Source organism: Cebidichthys violaceus, unplaced genomic scaffold, assembly GCF_023349555.1.
Source record: "Cebidichthys violaceus isolate CVI_PGR_0920_01 unplaced genomic scaffold, fCebVio1.0.p SCAF_57, whole genome shotgun sequence".
Taxonomy (NCBI): Eukaryota; Metazoa; Chordata; class Actinopteri; order Perciformes; family Stichaeidae; genus Cebidichthys; species Cebidichthys violaceus.
Window position 1 is genome coordinate 7,339 of NW_027176783.1, and position 23,700 is coordinate 31,038.

Genomic DNA, 23,700 nt, shown 5'->3' on the forward strand with positions numbered 1-23,700 from the left:
AAACATTTGTCACTTTTACAGCAGATTATTAACTGATCAATCACTGTTGTCTTCTGATCAATATTTCTCTACAGCTAAAAATACTAAATTCACATCATGAAATATCTTAGTGCTCCAAAACCTGACAATACAACAAACAATACTAAGAGACTACTCAAACAATGTTTAAAAGAAAATCCCTGTCTCAGACAAACTGCAGACAAAGCCACGCCCCCAATCTAAGATACGCCCCGCCCAGAATAAGATCGGCCCCACCCTCAGTCTAACATAAACCCCGCCCCCCTTCTCAGATAAAGCTTTGTTTATACTCGTGCCTCCGCAGACGGCACGACAAACAAGTCAAGTATTACATAAATTATAAAGAAACAAAGGTTTAATATCCTGTAAACAATTTGATTTCACTGCAGAATATTTGAACAGCTCCTGTTTCTAAAGCATCTAAAAACTAATTGACCTTCTTTATATAATTCCTAGACATTTAAATATTGTTTTTATCAGTGAATATTTGTGACAGTGACGTGATCGTCAAGTAACAAAAATTCAGAGGTGCACTAACAAACAGAGCGACCTCCAGCGGAGCCGACACGCACCATATAAACTACGCTAAAGCCCCGCCCCCAGCCTCAGATAAACTCCACCCCCAGTCTCAGATAAGTGGATGTCACATCGTCTTCTTCTGATTCGTGAATAAAAACAATTCAACCTGTTAGAATGAAATGATCTGTATGAAGAAAACAGCTCACAGCTGTTCACTGTAGACTTAAAGTATACCTGTATATATAATTACAGTACCACTGTATTTTTACAGTATTACTACATATATTACCAGTATTACAGTATACAGTCTGAGTGTACGACACACATGCAGAACAGCAGAAACCAGTTTCACACTTTCATAATAAAACATAATAAAACTTTCTTTTCTGCAGATTTCAGTCTGTTTTATAAGAAATAACATTAAAGTGTAAATGTAGTACTGTACTGTAAACGTTATTGTAAATGTTATACTGGCTCCAAACCAATTATTAAGACTTTAAACTATAAAAAATGAAACATTCTTCATTGATTCTTTCCTGTAACTTTAGTCACATTCAGTTTATATTCATAGTACCAAACAGCACTTCCTGTCTGAATTGATGATGAACTTTGTCTGATGGTTTAGTTTTTCTTTTAAAATAAAACAAATACAGTTTTAGTGCAATCCCAATGAATGACGAGTTATTACACACACAGGTGTTCACACAGGTGATACCTGTATTCAGGCGTTAGGGTTGAATCTGAAAATGGAAGACAGGATTTACATTCCAACATCTGTTCTGTTCAATAACCTGTAAGTCATTCATCTGTTCATCCGTTCGTGTACTGAAAGGAATCTCATGCTGATAGTTACAACCTGCTGGTAACTGATTGGTCAGATGGCTGTTGTGATCCATTATTGCATTAATCTGTCTGTCTGACATTTTCTTCTCTCGATTAACAATCATTTCAGTGCTTACTTTGTTTTCTTCTTCTTTTGTTTTAATTCCTGTTCTTTTTTACTCCTCCAGAGAAAAGAAAATCATCATCATCACCTCTGTTTCTTTCAGTTTCCCTTTGTCCCGCCTCCATGATGATGTCAGAATATCAGACACCCGCCTCCACCATGATGTCAGAGTAGCAGACCACGCCTCCACAATGATGTCAGAGTAGCAGACCACACCTCCACTATGATGTCAGAGTAGCAGACCACACCTCCACTATGATGTCAGAGTAACAGACCACGCCTCCACCATGATGTCAGAGTAGCAGACCACGCCTCCACTATGATGTCAGAGTAGCAGACCACGCCTCTTGGCCGGACTGTTCACTGGACAAAAAAAAAAGGTATTAAATAATAACAATGTATTTAACTCAACAAATGATTTTTTCTGGTCTTTGTTTTGAAATTCAAGCTTTATTTTTAAATCTTACAAACAACAGAACCATCTCACCATAAGGCGGCTGCTGTTCTGGAGCTTTCAGTCATATCACATGATCTTCCTCAATGGATGGTGCTGCTTAGTTGTCATGGAGCTGTAGATTGTCAAGAATTAACTTTGTGATATGATCAAAAGCTCCAGAACAGATATTGTGTTATCAGCTCACTTTGTGTTTTTCACTCAATTACTTCTTTGTTTTTTGGCAGCCAATGTTTGAAAAAAACAGTAATTATGTCTGAATAATGCTTAATAATAGTACAATAGCATATTAATTAGTAATAGTACAATTAAATCTATGAGCTTCACAGAGGGTTAGGGTTAGGTGAGGGTTCGTCTCAGTTGAGGAGAGCCAAAGGTCGGGGTCAGGCATTCAGTGGGTTAGGGTTATGGTATAATGTCCAACACCTGTATGTATGTATGTGTGTGTGTGTGTGTGTGTGTGTGTGTGTGTGTGTGTGTGTGTGTGTGTGTGTTACCTGGATCAGAGGTGAGTGTTGGTCTGATTGTTTCTTTTTCCAGTTGAATCTCTGGCAGACTGAAGATGGACATTGCTGAAATAACAATAAGTAACTTAAGTGATGTCACAGCACACAGTGACATCACAGATTACAAACAGTTGTGTTTAAACTTACTGTCGAGAAGCGTCATCACTCTGTTTCCTAGGTTACTGAAATAACGATGATTCATTGACTCGGCTGCTGAGATCCTCTTCTTCCCTTCAAACTAAAGTTGAAATACAAACTTCATTAAAACAATGGATCAAATAAAACATCTTGTTGGACTCAAACCTGGACTTTCTATGTCTCTCAGAAACGTGGCTTCATATAAACTCGCCCTCTGTTGCTTTGAATGTACGTGGATACAATATATTTAGAAGAGATAGATCTAGTGGTAAAGGAGGAGGAGTAATGTTTTACGTTAAAGAACACCTTAACTGCAGCCAGATTGAGTGGTCAAGTGATGTCAAATTGGAATGTATTGGTGTGAAAGTGTCACTATCATCTCAAATGTCTCTTACTCTTATCTGTCTCTACAGACCACCATCGTCCAAATGTGAATTTTATGATCAGCTTAATTCCATGTTAAAGGAATATGACTTTGACAAAGAGGTTATATTGATGGGTGATTTTAATGATTGGGAGGATAAGTCTGGAAGAAAATCCCTAAAATGTACAATTGATTGTTTTAATATGATCCAGTTAGAGAATGAACCCACAAGGATAACCCACTCTTCTCAGTCCTAGATTGATTTGATTTTTAGCAATAAACCAGAAAGAATGATCAAAACACACAATATGTTTACTATGTCTGACCATAATTTAATACTTTTAACAAGAAAACTTGGAAAGAAACGTTTTAATATCTCTCCTACCAGAAAAGCTTATCAATTAAGAATACCGAAAGGTGACCAAAATTCATTTGAGGATGCTATACAAGGAATTGATTGGAGCAACTGTTTAAGGGGTAAAAGTGTGGAGGATGACAGCAACATCTTCCTATCCACAATACAGACCACAGTTAACAGTTTCCTTAAAAAAGCCAAAATTAAACAAAATCAAAAGAACACACTTCCATGGCTTAATAGTGACATCTGGAATTTAATGAAAAAACGGGACTATGCATTACAACTGGCACTCAAGTCTAAATTAGGAAATGATAGGCAGAAATTCACAATGCTGCGAAACCAGGTAACGAAAGAACTTAGAAAAGGGTTAGGGTTAACCCTAACCCTAATTTTTTTATTAAGATCATTGATGAAGCGGGAGGTAATTCTAAAATAATATGGGATAATCTAAAGAAGTTAACAGACAAACATAACAGCAATTCAATGAAGCAACTTAAAATGAATGTGAACGGGTGCCTTACACAAGATGAAGTTGTAATTTGTACAGCTTTCAATTCATACTTTATCAACTCAGTGGAAGCTTTAACTCAAGGCTCCAGTATTGGTCAATTTGATCTTATACAAGTAAATGAAGGTCAACCATGCTTCTCTATTCAGGATGTCTCTGAATCTACTGTCACCAGAGTTCTAGGCTCACTCAAGAACTCTAGGGCCAAAGATGTTTATGGAATTGACAATATTTTTCGAAAGAAACACAAAGGCACACTCGCTCACCCGATCACAAGCATTGTCAACAAATCTCTCAGGAAATTTGTGTTTCCGAAAGGATGGAAATCAGCCATAGTAACACCCATTTTTAAGTCAGGAGATTCAACCGATGTCTCTAATTATCGGCCAATTGGTATCCACAATGGGGTTATCAGCTGTTCAGTGATGTTGGTCTGGTTGAAGGAATGGAAGGAGAGGGGGTGAGAGAGGTAGCCTTATTCTTTGTTGACCGCTTTATACACGCTATTTTACACGCTACAAACACTACTATTGTCATTGTTTGACTTATGACTGTATGCTAGCCAGAATCAAGTTTGTTTGTCGTCCCCGAATAAACTCACAACACTCAACCACTGGATCGGCGTAAATCATTTACACCCAGCGCGTCCGCAGGTTGGTCTCCCCTGCTTAGCCTCTCGGTGACTAAGTGGAAGTTGCTGATAGTCGCCTATAGTTAAAAAGACTGTTTGTATGTTCTTCACAAAGAAATTTTACATGGTATGGTCCCGCCCCCGCTTAGTGATTTTGTTAAATAAAGCGCTCAAAGCAGCAGACACACTAGATCTGCTTCAAGAGGTGATTGTGTCATTTCACATAGGTCAAGCTCTTTTAGCAAATTTACATTCTCTGTGAAGGCAGCTCACTCGTGGAATGCTCTACCACCACACACATGCACAAAAAACATGTGCAAAACATTCAAACATAGCCCAACCCGAGGTCCGATTGCTGCTAAATTCTCTGTGGATAATTTTTGGACTAAACTTATAAATCTTTCATAAAGCTTGTTGATATCTCATTGTCTTGTGAAGATATTCATCAATCAACTTGTAAAGGGTGTTGCTCAGCACAACATTTAGAACGAACTCAACAGAAGGATATGTCCACAGAAGTACCAGACACAAACCCTGAAAGTATAATTTAAATTGACCACTAGAGGGTGCTGCAAATGCAAAAAGTGAGCACGGCTCAATACAAATCCGACTACCAATCAGGAATTGTTTGCCCAATCAATACAACACTAGCAGGATATGTTTCATAATAATGTTGAACCACCAGTTTAAAACTACAATAACTCAATAGATCATAAATCATGTGCATGGGCCAGGTGCATTAATCAATGACAGTTTGTCCAAACATCACCAAACTTGCAAAATATTTTTAATTAATCTCTTGAAATATGTCCCCGAATGTCAAGACACATGACTGCCGGTATTTTGAGTGTGCACTTACTGAACAACTGCATACATTAAGAGTGATTGGTCTCACTCCTTCCTGAGAGTTAAACCAGATTTGTGAAGCTTTACACCTGATGCTGCTCACTGACCTCTGAAGGCTGGATGTTGAGCTGCTTCCTGCTGTTGAGCTACAAAGGGCTTGAACCCAAAATGGCCGCTTGAGGCCATATTTATTTATTATTATGGTTGTTATTATTATTATTATTACCAATTTGTTATGCCATGAGATGCACATCACAACACAGACTATGAATGAAAAATTGTCCAATCGATATAAAACTCACAGAAATGTTGAGAACAATATCGAACCACTTGTGTAAAACTATTTTGAAATCGCCACCAGTTCCAAGTTTGGCTCGAATCCCGGAATCACAGCTTGCGGCAAGATATTTATATATATTCATTAATTATGTTTTTAATAAAAAATATTCTTTTGATTATCATTATTATTAGTAGTAGTAGTAGTAGTACTAGTAGCAGTATTACTATTATTATCATTATGACTTATTTTAGTGTAATATAAAAAAAAAACATTGACATGTTTACTAACCTGCAGGAACTTTGACAACAGCTCCACGCCATCAGTGCTGAGCCTAAACAACACACAGACCAACACAGTCAAACGGGTCTATCTCAACCTAAACAACACTTCAACCTGAACTACACCTCACCCTGAAATACACCTCAACCTGAACTACACCTCAACCTGAACTACATCTCACCCTGAACTACATCTCAACCTGAACTACACTTCAACCTGAACTACACCTCACCCTGAACTACACCTCAACCTGAACTACACTTCACCCTGAACTACACCTCAACCTGAACTACACCTCACCCTGAACTACATCTCACCCTGAACTACATCTCAACCTGAACTACACTTCAACCTGAACTACACCTCACCCTGAACTACACCTCAACCTGAACTACACTTCACCCTGAACTACACCTCAACCTGAACTACACCTCACCCCGAACTACACCTCACCCCGAACTACACCTCAACCTGAACTACACCTCAACCTGAACTACACTTCACCCTGAACTACACCTCAACCTGAACTACACCTCAACCTGAACTACACCTCAACCTGAACTACACTTCACCCTGAACTACACTTCAACCTGAACTACACCTCACCACGAACTACACCTCAACCTGAACTACACCTCACCCCGAACTACACTTCAACCTGAACTACACCTCACCCTGAACTACACCTCAACCTGAACTACACCTCACCCCGAACTACACCTCAACTTGAACTACACTTCACCCTGAACTACACTTCAACCTGAACTACACTTCAACCTGAACTACACCTCACCCTGAACTACACTACAACCTGAACTACACCTCACCCTGAACTACACCTCAACCTGAACTACACCTCAACCTGAACTACATCTCACCCTGAACTACATCTCAACCTGAACTACACTTCAACCTGAACTACACCTCACCCTGAACTACACCTCAACCTGAACTACACTTCACCCTGAACTACACCTCAACCTGAACTACACCTCACCCTGAACTACATCTCACCCTGAACTACATCTCAACCTGAACTACACTTCAACCTGAACTACACCTCACCCTGAACTACACCTCAACCTGAACTACACTTCACCCTGAACTACACCTCAACCTGAACTACACCTCACCCCGAACTACACCTCACCCCGAACTACACCTCACCCCGAACTACACCTCAACCTGAACTACACCTCAACCTGAACTACACTTCACCCTGAACTACACCTCAACCTGAACTACACCTCACCCCGAACTACACCTCAACCTGAACTACACTTCACCCTGAACTACACTTCAACCTGAACTACACCTCACCACGAACTACACCTCAACCTGAACTACACCTCACCCCGAACTACACTTCAACCTGAACTACACCTCACCCTGAACTACACCTCAACCTGAACTACACCTCACCCCGAACTACACCTCAACTTGAACTACACTTCACCCTGAACTACACTTCAACCTGAACTACACTTCAACCTGAACTACACCTCACCCTGAACTACACTACAACCTGAACTACACCTCACCCTGAACTACACTTCAACCTGAACTACACCTCAACCTGAACTACACCTCACCCTGAACTACACTTCAACCTGAACTACACTTGACCGTGAAGTAAACCAACCAAACAAGTACAGTTGTGTACCTGCATGTAGTACAGTTGTGTACCTGGGAGTGTGGTTACTCAGTCTCTCCGCTCGGTAGAGAGGATAGTTGTGCGCAACAAATTCGTCATTAGAACTGATCCCAGACCAGCTCTGCTCTGTGGGAGTACCTGTACAAGAAATATACACATTATATATCAAACACACAAATGCATTAAGTATACACAGCTTTCTATACATGAAAATAACAGAAGCTGAATGCTCCTCACCCAGGAGTTTGAAGATGAAGTGAAGTTCCTCCTCCACTGTGGAACCAGGAAACAGAGGACGACCTGTCGTCATCTCATAGAAGATACAACCAACACCCCTACAGAGACACAGACAGGTAAAGAGAAAGGCAGGCAGGCAGGCAGGCAGACAGACAGGTAGAGAGACATAAGGTCAGACACACAGAGAGACTACTTCTCGATTCATTACCTCAGTAAACATTGTAAACATGAGTTTATGGCCTCAATCTCTAATTTCAAGTCTTCTTCAATACAGCATGATGTTCATTTAGTAAATGATGGTCCATTTACAATACAAGTAAGGGATTATGCATTCAAAGTGTCCATTATCAAGAATAAATGGACTACATAGAGACCAGAATCTATGATTGCCTGTTGCCTCCACCGAGTCCATTAATTCCTGATAATGGACACCTCGAAATGCATTATCCCACGTATGGTTACTTGCCAGAGAAAAACAACTATTCAATTAATGATACATTTATGTTTCCATGCCTTTTGCAACGAACATTTTAAGTTTTTTTCACAATCCATTCACTCAATTTTGTCTGTAACCCTAACATTTCCTAATATTTGGAACAATCATTACCGTCCCATAAGGTACTTATGCAATGGGGCCTCTGGCTCAGCTACGAGCCAGAAAGCTAACATTATGCTAGCAAGATTCAAAGTCAATAACATTGCATATGGATGACAAACAGTAAATATAATTTAACATTATGTTTAACAACAACAGTAACTATCCATCAAACCACACCAAAGCCTTTCTTAGTGAATTTTCTGAGCTCCTATCCGTTGCCATGTCAAGATATGACAGGCTTTCATTTTAAAATATTTTTATATTCCTGTCTATTATCCCATGAAAACATTGGCTACTGATTACGAATACTGGTTTTCTAATGCCTATAGTGCAGATTTCAGTCTGTTACTGAATTCCCCCCACTGATGAATTAATAGACCTCTTCCTCAAGTCCTGTCTTTATATTCTAGACTCCACTGACCCCTCTTAAGATTAGAGCTAGGAAGACTAGTGCAGACACCTGCTGAATGAGTTCTATTAGAAGGAACTGCCGGAAAGCAGTGTAAGTGGATAAAGACAGACTGTATGTCTCCTATTAAATATATAGAAGGAGCTCATTATCAAGTACCAATCCTCTGTAAATGATGCAACATTTAAATTCCTCTTAGATATCATCATTAAGAGCAGTCAGAACTACAGGATCCTGTTCCGTTCCATATACTCCACAGTTAACCATACTGCTGGCTCCACTGCAAATGACTCCCTAATCAGCTGTGAGCAGTTTAAAGATTTCTTCAAATCAAACCGACAGCATTAGCTTACACATCTCACACCCTATGAAGGATATCTCACTGGCTATTGTGGTCATTCCTGGGCTCCTAAAAATGTAATTTGAAGCAGATGGTCTTAGATTACTGATAATCTTTAACAGTTCTTTAGCCACAGGTACATTCCCATCTAGTTTTTAGCATTCTATAGTTCCGCCACTCCTTAAGAAGCCTAGTCTTAACCTGGCCATGCCAAGTAGTTTTAGGTCAATTTCAAAGCTTTGTTTCTTATCTTTGGTTTTAGGAAAAGTTGTTCAAATCAGATTCTGCCCCTTTTTGAAACAAAACAGTATATTTGAGAAATTCTAGTCAGGGTTCTGTGAACACCATAGCACAGAGACAGCTTTGCAAAGAGTGACCAATGACCTCCTCTGTACTGCCAATGCTGGTAAATGTTATATCTTAATTCTTCTAAATTTCAGTGCAGCTTTTGATATCGTCACCTGACGTGATTCTCCTGAGACACTTGACAATCTGGTTCTGCATTTCTGGGTCTGCCCTTAATTGGTTCTACTCTTAAATTTCAGACGGTTCACTGTTTCCATTGGCAGCTCATCCTTCACACCTGCATATATTTCATGTGGGACTCCACAGGATTCGGTATTAGGACCCCTTCTCTTCTGTCTTTACATGTGGGACTCCACAGGGTTCAGTTTTACGACCCCTTCTCTTCTGTATTTACATGTGGGACTCCACAGGGTTCGGTTTTAGGACCCCTTCTCTTCTGTCTTTACACGTGGGACTCCATAGGGTTCAGTTTTAGATCCACCTCTCTTCTGTCTTTACATGTGGGACTCCACAGGGTTCAGTTTTAGATCCACTTCTCTTCTGTCTTTACATGTGGGACTCCACAGGGTTCGGTTTTGAGCCCACTTCTCTTCTGCCTTTACATGTGGGACTCCACAGGATTCAGTTTTAGGACCCCTTCTCTTCTGTCTTTACATGTGGGACTCCACAGGGTTCAGTTTTAGATCCACCTCTCTTCTGTCTTTACATGTGGGACTCCACAGGGTTCGGTTTTGAGCCAACTTCTCTTCTGTCTTTACATTCTCCCAATGGGAAGAATTATGCAATCTGCTTTCATCTCTTCACTGCTACGCTAATGGTACTAGATCTGTTGGCTGGAGACGGGGCTTTTTCTGTAGCAGCTTCCTGGCTCTAGAATAGACCGACTGAGTCTGTTTTTAAGATGCACCTTAAGACCCTCTTTTATTGTCTGGCTTTTGATTGTGTTTAATCAAAGTTCCTGGGTTTAAATTGATTTCAGACGTCTTCTCTCTAAGTTCCTTCTATGCTTGTATGTGTAACCCAAGTGCTTCACAAAGACAAACACACACATATATACAATATATCTATATATAACTTTAAAAATGAATAACCATTCTTGGGTGTGTAAGGGTTAAATGGACAATACATGATGGTATTTATCTCTTAGATCAATGTAGATACACTACCTCTGTATTCCTGTAATGAAAATCGTTTCAATTTTTTATTTAGAGTAGAAGCGCATTACTATGTGTTATGTTAGTGTCTTATGATACAAAAAGAGAACTTGTATTTGTATATTGCCCCCATGTAAACTGTGTGGACCCCAGGAAGAATAGCTACTGCGATGCAAAAGTTCATAAACTTTTGCATCGCAGTAGCTATTCTTCCTGGGGTTGATCCCCATAAACTTTATGGGGATCCCATAAACTTTATGGGGATCAAACAAACTAAAATAGAGTGACAGTACTGACCACATGTCGATGTGAGTGGAGTAGTTAGTGCTGCCCAACAGGATGTCTGGTGGTCGGTACCAGAGCGTCACCACCTCATTAGAGTACGTCTTGGTTGGGATTGATTTTGCTCGTGCGAGACCTAAAAAACACACAAAAAAAAACAACCCCCTAGTGTCATCATCACTGTGTTTACATCACTTCAGTCAGTCGGTAAGTACGGGTCCGTCAGTCAGTCGGTAGGTACGGGTCCGTCAGTCAGTCGGTCGGTAGATACGGGTCCGTCAGTCAGTTGGTAGGTACGGGTCCATCAGTGAGTCGGTAGGTACGGGTCCTTCAGTCAGTTGGTAGGTACGGGTCCATCAGTGAGTCGGTAGGTACGGGTCCGTCAGTCAGTTGGTATGGGTCCATCAGGGGAGTTCAGTTGTAGTTAATTTTGACTGTTTTGTCTTCTACATACAATACACAGACCTTTACATTCTAGTTAATTGATACTGATTGATAAACAGTGTTGACAAAGGAAAAAACTGGATGTTTAAAAAAAAGAAATTCACCTAGAGATATCTTACTTTTAAATTACTGATATTTTACATTAAAGATATTTATAAATCACTTTTGCAAATATAAATGTAACATGTCGAAATTATTTTTCTAAAATGACCTAAAATACAAATTTTAAGTTAAATCTGTTTTTCCACACACACTGTCCATGTTAACGTGTCTGCTAACACCAGTAGTAAACAGAAGCAGTGGACACACCAAAGTCTGCTAGTTTGAGCTCTCCTCGCTCGTTGATCAGCAGGTTTTGGGGTTTCAGGTCTCTGTGGAGAACCTTCCTCCGATGACAATACGACAAACCTCGCAACAACTGGAAAAGGAAAAGCTGAAGAAACAAAAAGCAGTACGCTGACTGGGGGCAAGTTACTGGTAGACCTGCATAACATGGATACAAAAATGGAAATGAAAAAGCTGAGGACACAAAAACTAATACAAAGAATCACAGGTAGAGTTTTAAACAGTTTAAGATAAAATAAATCCAGGTCAGGGTTCAAGTGTTTTCACAGATGAAACCAGGTCCTCCACTCTTGCTCATCTCTTCGGTAACCTTTACAGTCCCGTCTGCCATTAGGAACTCTCATGTACTCATGTCCAGCATCTTGCTCCCTCTCACTTTTTATTAACTAACGCATATTAATCATTGTATTAATAATTAGACAGAAATTCTATTAGCTGGCCCCAAATCCAAGAGGGATGCTTTACTGGAGAAACGTGGTCATCTAACTTCTCTAATCAAACCACCAGTAACAAGTGATGGTGTTATCTTAGACTCTGACTTAACTTTTGTGCCCCATATTAATAAAGTGACAATCTCAGACACATTGTTAAAGTACGGCCTTTACTGACTCAGCAAGATACAGAAAAATTAATGCACGCCTTCATCTCAGGTAGAATAGACTACTGCAATGCACTTTTTACTGGTTTTCCTAAAAAATCGATTGAAACTGAAACTTATCCAAAACTCTGCTGCTGGACTGTTAACATGAACAAAAAAGAGAGACCACATCACTGCAGCCTTAGTTACGCTGCACAGGCTGCCTAGAGCCTCCACAATAGATTTTAAAGTTCTTAAGTACAAAGCTCTGAACGGCTTAAGACCGGCCGACATCACAGACTTCCTGTTGCTCTTTGTTCCTCCACAAACCCTCAGATCTTCCTCCTGGTTTCTAGTTCCTCAAAACCACTCAACAAAGAAAATTGGAGATGCAGCTTTTTTCACTTATGCTCCCAAACTATGGAACAGCCTACCCAAAAATATTAGAGGCAAACCTCTGTTGACATTTTCAAGCATCATTTAAAAACATATCTATTTCGCTAAGCCTTTCTTTTTTAACAGTACTTTATGTCGATCCATAAAGTCACACATCTGTCTAAATAAAATAATAAATAATATTTTATCTATTCAAACACTTTCATGTCTAAACATTTTATTATTGATGTTTTATTTCTTATTTTTTGTCATTTTAAATGTAAAATGTTTTCCAGTACTTATTCATCTGTTGAAATGTATTAAATTAAACTTAAAATGTAAGTGTAAAGGATGTAAAAGGATGGTCTTTGAGCTACAGAGCCTGTATGATATGTGCTGTATAAATAAAGATTATTATTATTACTATTCATAATTGTGTTCATAAAATAATATTTGTTAATAACAAAACCTGCTTCTACCAGATCCAAACACACATAAAACTCATATCAGCGTCATTGACACCATGTCAGTCAGTATTGTCATTTGTAAACTATATATAAATATATACAAACAGCAGTATTAGTAGTACTGACAGGTACATTCAAAGTTTTCTTACTTTGACGTTGTGAACATTGATGATGTTTCCACAGTCGTCCAGATACTGTTTCAGATCTTTGTCCTGAAACACAAAAGAAACACGATTAAAGGTTCAATACACCAAATAAAAAGATCTGTGTGTGTGTGTGTGTGTGTGTGTGTGTGTGTGTGTGTGTGTGTGTGTCTCACCAGATACTCAAACACCAGTGTGAGGGACTTCTGTGTGTGGATGATGTCATGAAGTGTTACGATGTTGGCGTGTTTCAGATCCTTCAACAGAGACACTGAGGGAGAACACACACATTAATACTGTATACGCACACATTAATACGCACACATTATTACGCACATTAATACGCACTCATTAATACACACATTAATACGCACACATTAATACACACGTTATTACGCACACGTTATTACGCACACGTTATTACGCACACATTAATACACACATTAATACTGTATACGCACACATTAATATGCACACATTAATACACACATTAATACACACGTTATTACGCACACATTAATACGCACATATTATTACGCACATTAATACACACACATTAATATGCACACATTAATACACACGTTATTACGCACACATTGATACGCACACATTGATACGCACATATTATTACGCACACATTAATACGTACACATTAATACGCACATATTATTACGCACACATTATTACAGACACATTAATACGCACATATTATTACGCATACATTAATACGCACACATTATTACGCACACATTAATACGCACATATTATTACGCACACATTAATACGCACATATTATTACGCACACATTAATACGCACACACACAGCTACACTGATGCCTCCGGTCTGCAGGATCAATGAGGGTTCAGATTCTTACAAAAGTACACTTGGACATGCAGACTGGAGATCGAACCGCCAATCTTCTGATTGGAAGATGACCCGTTCTCCCTCTGAGCCACAGCCGCCCCAGATGTTGTACTACTACTAATACAATTACTATCACTGTTAATGCAGTATCAGTACTACCACTGACACTATCAGTATCACTGTTAATGCAGTATCAGTACTACCACTGATACTATCAGTATCACTGTTAATGCAGTATCAGTACTACCACTGACACTATCAGTATCACTGTTAATGCAGTATCAGTACTAACAGTGATACTGATCAAATCATATACTGTGGTGTGTGTCACAATACACTGTAATGGTAGTAGGCTTAACTGTAGTACTAGCATTGTAGTAGAGTATTGTAGTGTAGTCTTACTTATTTAGTATACATAAGTACTACCTTCTCTGATAGCAGTACATGGAGCTCCTTCTTCATGTTCTAATCGAATCTCCTTCAAGGCCACGAGATTCTCAGTCAGTTTACTGCGACCTTTATACACTGTAGCGTATGTCCCCTGCAGAAAGACAGGGAGAGAGTGAAACAGGTGAGAGAGACAAGTAGAGACAGGTTGGTCTGTTCACATCAATACAATACATACAATCATGAGTCCTCACCTCTCCTAGTTTGTCCAGTTTGATGTACGTCTCCAGTTTCCCAAAACCAATCTCTGACTGCAGACGCAAAGGGACAGACAGAGACAAAGACAGACGAACAAGAGAATGTTAATATGATCTGTATGAAGACACCAAATACTAATATTAGAATACAATAGAAACAGGACAATAAAAGCAGGTAGACGTACCAGAGACACTCTACGCAGCCTTCTGCTGATTGGCTGCTCAAACAAAGCTGGACCAATCAGATTAAACTTCTCCAGATAACCGTCTGGAAGGCGAATGTCGGCCGGTAATGACAGACGTTTGTTAATGTCCTGAAACACAAAAAGCAGCACATTAATGGAGTCAAGGACATCAACAGGAGTCCAAAGACAGAGTTCAGAGTATATAGACAGAGTTCAGGACTAAAGACAGAGTTCAGAGTCTAAAGACAGAGTTCAGAGTATATACACAGAGTTCAGGACTAAAGGCAGAGTTCAGAGTCTAAAGACAGAGTTCAGGACTAAAGACAGAGTTCGGAGTCTAAAGACAGAGTTCAGGACTAAAGACAGAGTTCGGAGTCTAAAAGCAGAGTTCAGAGTATATAGACAGACCTCAGGACTAAAGACAGAGTTCGGAGTCTAAAGACAGAGTTCAGGACTAAAGACAGAGTTCGGAGTCTAAAGGCAGAGTTCAGAGTATATAGACAGACCTCAGGACTAAAGACAGAGTTCGGAGTCTAAAGACAGAGTTCAGGACTAAAGACAGAGTTCGTAGTCTAAAGGCAGAGTTCAGGACTAAAGACAGAGTTCGGAGTCTAAAGGCAGAGTTCAGAGTATATAGACAGAGTTCAGGACTAAAGACAGAGTTCGGAGTCTAAAGACAGAGTTCAGGACTAAAGACAGAGTTCGGAGTCTAAAGACAGAGTTCAGGACTAAAGACAGAGTTCGGAGTCTAAAGGTAGAGTTCGGAGTCTAAAGACAGAGTTCAGGACTAAAGAGAGTTCGGAGTCTAAAGGCAGAGTTCGGAGTCTAAAGACAGAGTTCAGGACTAAAGACAGAGTTCGGAGTCTAAAGTCAGAGTTCAGGGCCAAAGGCAGAACTAAAGGCAGGACTATGAGTCCTGAACTTCTTATGGACACAGGTGATGTGATGTGGAAGAAAATGCTGATGCAGGAGGTGTCCTGATTCCAACGAGGGAAAACACACTCAAATTCAGACCGTTTTAGCAAATACATTCTCCAAATGTTGAGCGACAAACCTTTGAGAGTGTCATTTTGCAGAGGTATTTTACTTCTTCGAGAACAACGACTCCATTGATACGTCTGAGCAGAAGGCAGGGCAGCAGACCTGATTTGGCAGCAGATACAGGTCACACAAGGGAAACACGGCACATCCATATCCTGTTCTCAGACTCAGTCAATGCAGGACCAGCGGCTCTTTGCTGACTGCCAGGAAACCACCGAGTCCACAGTTCAGATTGTTGTGGTCCACGTAACTCAAGGGTGAAAAGACCAAGAGGGTGGTCAGTTCCTGCAAACATCTGCCTGTATTACAAAGGTGCCATGGGACTGCCTCTCTGATGGAAGAATTAAAGTGCACTAAAGCAGGACTTGAGATGACTTTCTGAATTCCAGGATCAACTCCTGTAGCAGGAGGAAGGTAGTCCTTGAGCAGGTAAAAGCTGTACTCAAGCATTGAAAAGACTGTTAATGCAGAAAAGGCAATATCAGCGTAGAGAACGATGGTGAGAAAAGCAGCATCTCAGTCAAAACAGAGACAGTGGACAATCTGGGAAACACTGAGAAGAAGAAAGAAAAACAGCTGGAGAGTAAGACATAAGATAAGCTTCCTGTGAGAGAGCTGCACCACACAGCAGTAAGCAGAGAATCTTCTGGGGGGTCAGAGAGAAGATCGTAGCCTAGCATTGACTGTCTCAAGGCTAAGAGTCCATCTCCAGAGAACTTGATGCTCCTGTGTCCACCGTGCACGATATCATCAAGAGGTTTAAGGCCCATGCAATGGAGCCAACATCACAGGAAGAGGACGCAGTAGAAAAGTTACCCAAAGATTGCAGCGAATCTGCAAAACAGACTCAAGCTGACCTAATGACACAAGGAACAACTGTTTTCCAACATCTGTCTATTAACTCAATGAAAGGGTGGGACACCGAGAAGGACTATCTGCTGAGACAGAGATGCCCGACGGTATTTGGCTCAATCACACCTGAAGGAATGCAGGACAACAACTAGAAATACATCAACAAGCTCCCAGGAATGGTTCAAAAGATAAAAGTGGTCAGCAATGAGTCAAGATCTTTGATCCCACTGAACATCTGTAGAGAGATCTGAACACAGCTGGAGAACTTCTAAAGGTTATATTAAGTTATGAAGTTACAGTACTATTGAAATTAAGAATTGTGGAGACAAAATACTTTCAATTTCAATTTCAACTTAGTTTAGAGACTGTTTTATGTGCAAGAGTGTATTTTTATTTAGTTTATTTAGCTATTGCTCAAAGTTACTGTTCAATCAAAGTAAGTGTGGGTTGTTGTTTATGTGTGAGTCCAGGTGTGTGTACAGGTGTGTTACTGTGTGTGTACCTCAGTTGAGATCTTCTTGTTTCTCAGTCTCACTCTAACTGGACTCTGAACGTTGACTGATGAAGAAGCCGGATCACTTTCTCCATCTGAACTCATCTTTACATCCTCATGGACGATCTCTGAAAGCACATGAACACAGTACAGAAGTGTGTGTGTCTGAAAAGTGCACAAATACACACACAGACCATGAACACAGTATGTGAAAGCAGTACAGAAATGTGTGCCTCCAGTAATCAGTTTAAACGTTGGTTAAATAGGTGAGATACAATAAATAGAGACATATAACACTCTAGTTTAAAGTGACTTTAGAGTTCAATAACCAGTTCAGGACTCCACAACCGTTGAGGTTCAATTCAAGCTTTTACGTTTCTCAATCTTTTTTTATCTGTTTCTAAAAGAGCTTGGTGCACCAATAACTCCACAGAACACCTGAGTGTGTGAGTGCCTTTCAATAGGAAAATACTGCACCATTGACTTTTTATGAAATATTGAGTGTATTTGATTTCAGATATTAGTTGACTCATATTTTTACAATTGAAAGGTGTAAATGGAAAAGTTATGGCTCAAAACCAAACGCACCGTAAACACTGCTGGTTTAAAAGTTTATGATGAAGTGGATCTAAAATAAACTGTGTGAGAGGCATCATTATACACACAATGTGTACAGTATTTGTACATGTATTTGTAGTATTAGTACCCAGTCGAGCCGTGTGGTTCAGGTAGGAGCTCAGGCTTCGTCCGAGACCTCCAGGTTTCTTCAGCGAGCTGCTGTACGACTGAAGAAGCGACTGAACTGAAGAAGACGAACCTCGAACCTTCAAACCTCCAGAAGAACCACGAAGAGACACCACCTCTGATAAATGATGATGAAGAGGAGATGGAAGGATGATGAAGAGGAGATGAAGAGTTGATTTAGTGGAGAAAAAGAACACATAAATAATTAAATAAAGTAACGTGTCATCACAGCAGCAGATTGATGAACCGATTGATTCTTAGTTCCAACAGTAATATCTCTTCTTAGTACACAGAGTACTTCAGTCTGTTATCTTAGTACACAGAGTACTTCAGTCTGTTACTAGAGGAGTTGTAGTATCTCTTCTTAGTACACAGAGTACTTCAGTCTGTTATCTTAGTACACAGAGTACTTCAGTCTGTTACTAGAGGAGTTGTAGTATCTCTTCTTAGTACACAGAGTACTTCAGTCTGTTACTAGAGGAGTTGTAGTATCTCTTCTTAGTACACAGAGTACTTCAGTCTGTTATCTTAGTACACAGAGTACTTCAGCCTGTTACTAGAGGAGTTGTACTATCTCTTCTTAGTACACAGAGTACTTCAGTCTGTTACTAGAGGAGTTGTACTATCTCTTCTTAGTACACAGAGTACTTCAGTCTGTTATCTTAGTACACGGAGTACTTCAGTCTGTTACTAGAGGAGTTGTACTATCTCTTCTTAGTACACAGAGTACTTCAGTCTGTTACTAGAGGAGTTGTACTATCTCTTCTTAGTACACAGAGTACTTCAGTCTGTTACTAGAGGAGTTGTACTATCTCTTCTTAGTACACAGAGTACTTCAGTCTGTTATCTTAGTACACAGAGTACTTCAGTCTGTTACTAGAGGAGTTGTACTATCTCTTCTTAGTACACAGAGTACTTCAGTCTGTTACTAGAGGAGTTGTAGTATCTCTTCTTAGTACACAGAGTACTTCAGTCTGTTACTAGAGGAGTTGTAGTATCTCTTCTTAGTTAGGAGCACTGATATGAACTAATGGGCTGACATGACTGTTTCCTTTCTGTAGTCCACCATCGTTGTAGTTCCACCGAGGCAGACCGATTTCAGTAACTTCCCATTATTACGTAGTTTAGTGAAAACGTTGTCGGATTCTTTCGTCTCCTAAAACCTTTCCTTGACCTCATGAGGTTTTCCATCGTAGTCAAGGAAAAGTGGTTAGGAAAAGACTTTAGGGTCAGTATCCCACAATCCACTACAGACCACAACTTTCTCTAACAGACGTCATTAAAAAAATGATTATGTCAACAGGTGAAAACCAGGAAGTTAATAAGAGAAACTGTCCCAGTTGAACTTTTGCTTTAAGTCTTTGTTGCAGGAAACTGACTGAGAAGAAAAACACTGTTAGTCAGCTACAAGTCTATGAAAGTTGGGCTGGATCCAGTAAAGGATCCAGTTGATGGATCCACTGGATGGATTTCAGAAAAAGAATTTCCTTTGACATAGAGCGAGAAACAGACATCATGTGTGTGTGCATGTGTGTGTGTGTTACCTGAGTCACTGTGTGATGTCACTTCCTGGTTGATGGTGTCACTCAGTGTCCTGTCCCTTCCCCCAGCCCCTCCCCTCCCCAGGGTGAATGACAGCTGCCGTTTGATCTTTCTCATCCTCTCCATGAGGGGGGCGGGGCAGCCAGCCTGGAGACCACACCTGGGCAGGTAAACACAGGGTAATATGGAATATTATCCTTTGTTTATATGTGTGTTCTATGTGTGTTATCTCTGTGTTCTATGTGGTCTAGTGAACTGTGAAGTCAGAGAGGAAACACACCTGGAGTGTCATTGATCGTCTTCAACTGATCATCATCAATCAAGACATCCACAGAGCTACAGAACACACACAGCTTGGCGTTTGGCTTTTAGACAAATGTCCATTTAATTTCATCTGGACAATCTTTTCAGTAAAGTGCAGAAAAACGTCTTCTAGTAGATAATCAGAACTTCTCGATGAGGAGAAGGAAAGTTGTGAAGGTTTCTGATCAGAGTTTAGGAGATGACCAGCTGCTGTTTTGACTCTGAAACCACTGAAACTGGTTTAAACTGTCATGGCTGAGCAGCTGGTGTTCTCTGATCTCTGTGTTCTCTGTGTGTTCTGTGTGTGTTCTGTGTGTTCTCTGTGTTCTGTGTTGTCTATTTGTGTTCTATGTGTGTTATCTCTATGTTCTGTGTGTTCTGTGTTCTATGTGTCCTGCATGTTATGCATGTGTTCTATGTCTTCAGTATTTTCTCTGTGTATTCTGTTTGCTCTCAGTGTTCCGTGTGTTATCTGTGTTTCCTGGGTCTTCCTAGTTTGTTCTGTGTGTTCTCTGTTTTCTGTATGTTCCATGTGTGTTGTGCTTTTTTATTGTTATTATTAGGGCCTGAGCAACCGACAACGTCGGGCCATCGAAGGCCCTATTTAAATTCAAATGTTTCTTATTATTTTTTGTATTATTCAGATTTTTATTTTTCAACTTTGGGCGCATTTTTTGAGTATTTGCCATACCCCAAAACTCACCAAATTTGGCACACTTGTCAGGCCTGGTGAAAATAGGCTTCTGATATATGTTGCATATTTGTGAATAAATAAATTGCTCTCTAGCGCCCCCTAGAATTTGGACCGACGACACCCCTCGGCCAGTATGTCCAATTGACTTGAAATTCGACACACATGTCCAGCTCCGCTAGCTCTACAAAAAAGCCTCTCGCACCCCTAAACTCCGCCAACAGAAATTTTCCACCATCTTGAATTTTGTGAATTTTTTTTTTGCAAACTCCTCCTACACACTTGGTCTGATTGCTACAAAATGTGCTGTGGATCATTAGTGGATTGATATCATCTGAAATTATTAAAAGCTTGTTGATACCTCATTGCGTTTAGAAGATATGGACCAATAAACTTCTTAGGGGCGCAGCTTGTATATCAATACACAACTCCAAAACCATTTGTTCAAAAATCACCAAATTTGCTGTATATTTGCACATCACATGGTGGAACCTGAAATCTTCATTCCATTCAACCGCTAGGGGGCGCTACAGTAACTCACCCATTTTCTGCTTTTTTGTGATTTTTCACTTTTTCAGCCTTTGTACTTTCACAAACTCCTCCTATAGAATTGATGGGATCAACCTGAAATTTGGTCCGGATGCTCTTAAGACCTTTGTGATGAAAAATTATTAAAGTCGTGAGTTTTCATTGAAGAACCTTGACGTGGCGGGGCGGCCATTTTGCACCATTAGCAATGAAACAGGAAGTTGTTGTAACTCCAAGGTACATTATCCAATCTACACACAATTTCTTATGCATGATGCTACTTCAAGCCTGAGCACATTTCAATGAAAAGATTTTCACATAGTCATAACGCCACCTACTGGCAAAAGGAAATGTCACATTTTATACTTTTATTTACTCCTCCTAGCCAGTTGCCCTGATGACTCTTAAATTTGGTAAGGATAGCCTTAAGACATTGATGATGCTTCATCATGAATATTGTGAGTTTTTGTTGAGCGCTGTTGCCGTGGCAACGCATCATTCGCCATGAAAAAGGAAGCTGATTCAGTGGCTTGGGATACTCAAAAACTCATGGAACTTTGCAGATGGGTTATAAGTCATGGGGAGAGATATTTTATATCAGTTTTTTGCTTGGCCATTTTAAATTGCCTCCATAGCGCCCCCTACAATATTTCAAAAGAGCAGCCCCAGTGCTAACCCTAACCCTAACCCTAACCCAGTACATGTATCTCATAGAGACTTAATAAAAAGTATCTTGGGACCATGCTCTAAACCATACCAGAAGTCTGCCATTTTGATTTTTGGACTTTTGTAGTCGCTATACTTTAACAAACTCCTCCCGGAATTTGTCTGATCCTCTTTAAATTTGGACAGTACAGTCTCAAGACCATTGTGATTAAAAATGATTAAAAGCTTTACGTTTGTTCGAATGGCGTAGCCGTAGCGGGCGGCCAAATTACGTGATTTCCCATCAAAAAAGCTGATGTAACTCCACTGGACATGTTCCAAACTTCCCATGCTTGATAACGCTCATGGTCTGAGGATGTCTACCAGCTAATTTTCAATAACACTCATAGCACCACATACTGACAAAAGGAAATCTGCGTTTTCTGACAAACAGCATCCGATCTACATGACTTTTACACGATGTGGTTTACACTTGATATAGAGCAACATAATGCATGTTTGCGCATGTTCTGTAGAGCTACACAGCGGATACAGGAAACGGTGCACGATTTGTAAAGCATAATTTCCAGCATCAGGTGGTACACGGAAGATAAAAACGGTGGACTTTCTCGGCCGCGCAGGCCAGAGTCCCTCCGGTACCCCAGACGTTGCTTGCAGCTTTAACTATTATTATTATTATTATTATTATTATTATCAACCACACAAGATATGTTTTTAGATTAAGAAAGATGGGATTTTCTACAAAAACGTGGTGTTTGTTGTCAAATCTAAGAGCCAATCAGCTCTTTGATCTGGAGACAGCCAGGCGTTTCCGCATCATGCATTGGGTCACCTGGCTCTAAAACTGCGGCAGCCTCGATCTCATGAGGTCATCGTTGACCTTGTGTTCATGACGTCAGAGCAAGTCGGGATGAAGTTGGACACAAATCTACCCAGCATGCATTGTGATCGATTTTGATCAGGACTGGCTCACCTCGAACGAGCCTAATAAAGTTTAAGTAGTGGACAATAGCTTAACTAGTTGACAATAGTTTAGTTTGTGGAAAATAGTGTACCTAGTGGACAATAGTTTAATATTTAACGAGTTGACAATAGTTTAAGTTGTGGACAATATTTAACTAGTTGACAATAGTTTAATTAGTTTAACACCATTGAACACAGATGTTCTTTGCTGTATAGAATGGGGCCTATGTTTACCACCCAGCAATACAGTACATACATATACAGTATATACATACATACACATACTTTTAGTAAATATATATATATATATATATATATATATATATATATATATATATATATATACATACATATACTTTTAGTAAATTATTTGAATACCCGTTGGCAGGAGAGACCGGGGTTAGAGACACATTAAACATTATCAACATAATTAAAGCCTCTTCTGTATCTTCACATTCATGTGAACTTTTATCAGGTGCTTTATGTCTACTGATAAACATCTTCACCAGCACATACTCAAAACACTTCATATCAGTCTGCAGCTGCTTCTAAAGTGTTTAATTGATCAACCTTTGAATTAGTTTGTGCTGAACATCACAGTGAATGTCTTTCTCTATTGATATTTAGTGAAGATGAAGACTGTGGTGCCGTCTATGTCCTGATGCTGCTGTATCAGTGAGGATGGGGCCCGTCTATGTCCTGATGCTGCTGTATCAGTGTGAGGATGGGGCCCGTCTATGTCCTGCAGTAAATGTGATCAGTGTGATATAAAGAGCAGCGGAGGCGGAGCGTGTTTAACGTCTCCGTTTCCCGGTAACACACGAAGCTCGACGGTGTGCATTACTCACTGGGGGAAGGTTGTCCCGGTCTGTCCCGGGTTGTCTTTGGCTCGGTTCAGTCTGACAGATTCTCCCAGTAGTCTGCAGCCATGTTGCTGCTCCAGTGCACCGTGAGTGACGTCACAGCACGCTCCGGTACTGAACGCACGCACAAGACGTTAATGAA

General features: G+C 40.0%; 1 protein-coding gene across 2 annotated transcripts; it reads right to left on the minus strand.

Moving 5' to 3' along the window:
• Positions 1–258: 258 nt before the first annotated feature.
• Positions 259–23,630, minus strand: cdk16 (cyclin dependent kinase 16). Of its 2 annotated transcripts, XR_011105173.1 has the most exons (18): positions 23,544–23,624; positions 19,547–19,704; positions 17,965–18,120; positions 17,268–17,386; positions 14,873–15,001; positions 14,685–14,741; positions 14,470–14,584; positions 13,355–13,449; positions 13,185–13,247; positions 11,581–11,704; positions 10,843–10,963; positions 7,739–7,836; positions 7,534–7,639; positions 5,857–5,899; positions 2,591–2,681; positions 2,435–2,509; positions 1,971–2,052; positions 259–1,846 (listed from the first exon to the last, which is right to left on the minus strand). XR_011105173.1 is itself a non-coding variant. In XM_068732097.1 (17 exons), exons 2-17 carry the CDS (start codon positions 19,668–19,670, stop codon positions 1,809–1,811), a joined length of 1,554 nt encoding a protein of 517 aa, XP_068588198.1. In that variant the 5' UTR covers positions 19,671–19,704; positions 23,544–23,630; the 3' UTR covers positions 259–1,808. The 2 variants fall into 2 exon arrangements, 1 of the variants encoding a protein (XP_068588198.1); XM_068732097.1 differs by lacking the exon at positions 1,971–2,052 and having other exon boundaries at positions 23,544–23,630.
• Positions 23,631–23,700: the final 70 nt, after the last annotated feature.

Bases quoted from the DNA above. Each gene is read 5' to 3' on its own strand.
- cdk16 (XM_068732097.1), bottom strand. From the start codon at position 19,670: ATGGAGAGGATGAGAAAGATCAAACGGCAGCTGTCATTCACCCTGGGG. The intron at 7,837-10,842 runs GTCAGTACTGTC...GTGTCTCTGTAG, and splicing joins TCCACTCACATCGACATGTG to GGGTGTTGGTTGTATCTTCT. The intron at 2,682-5,856 runs GTTAGTAAACAT...TTTCAACTTTAG, and splicing joins TGTTGTCAAAGTTCCTGCAG to TTTGAAGGGAAGAAGAGGAT.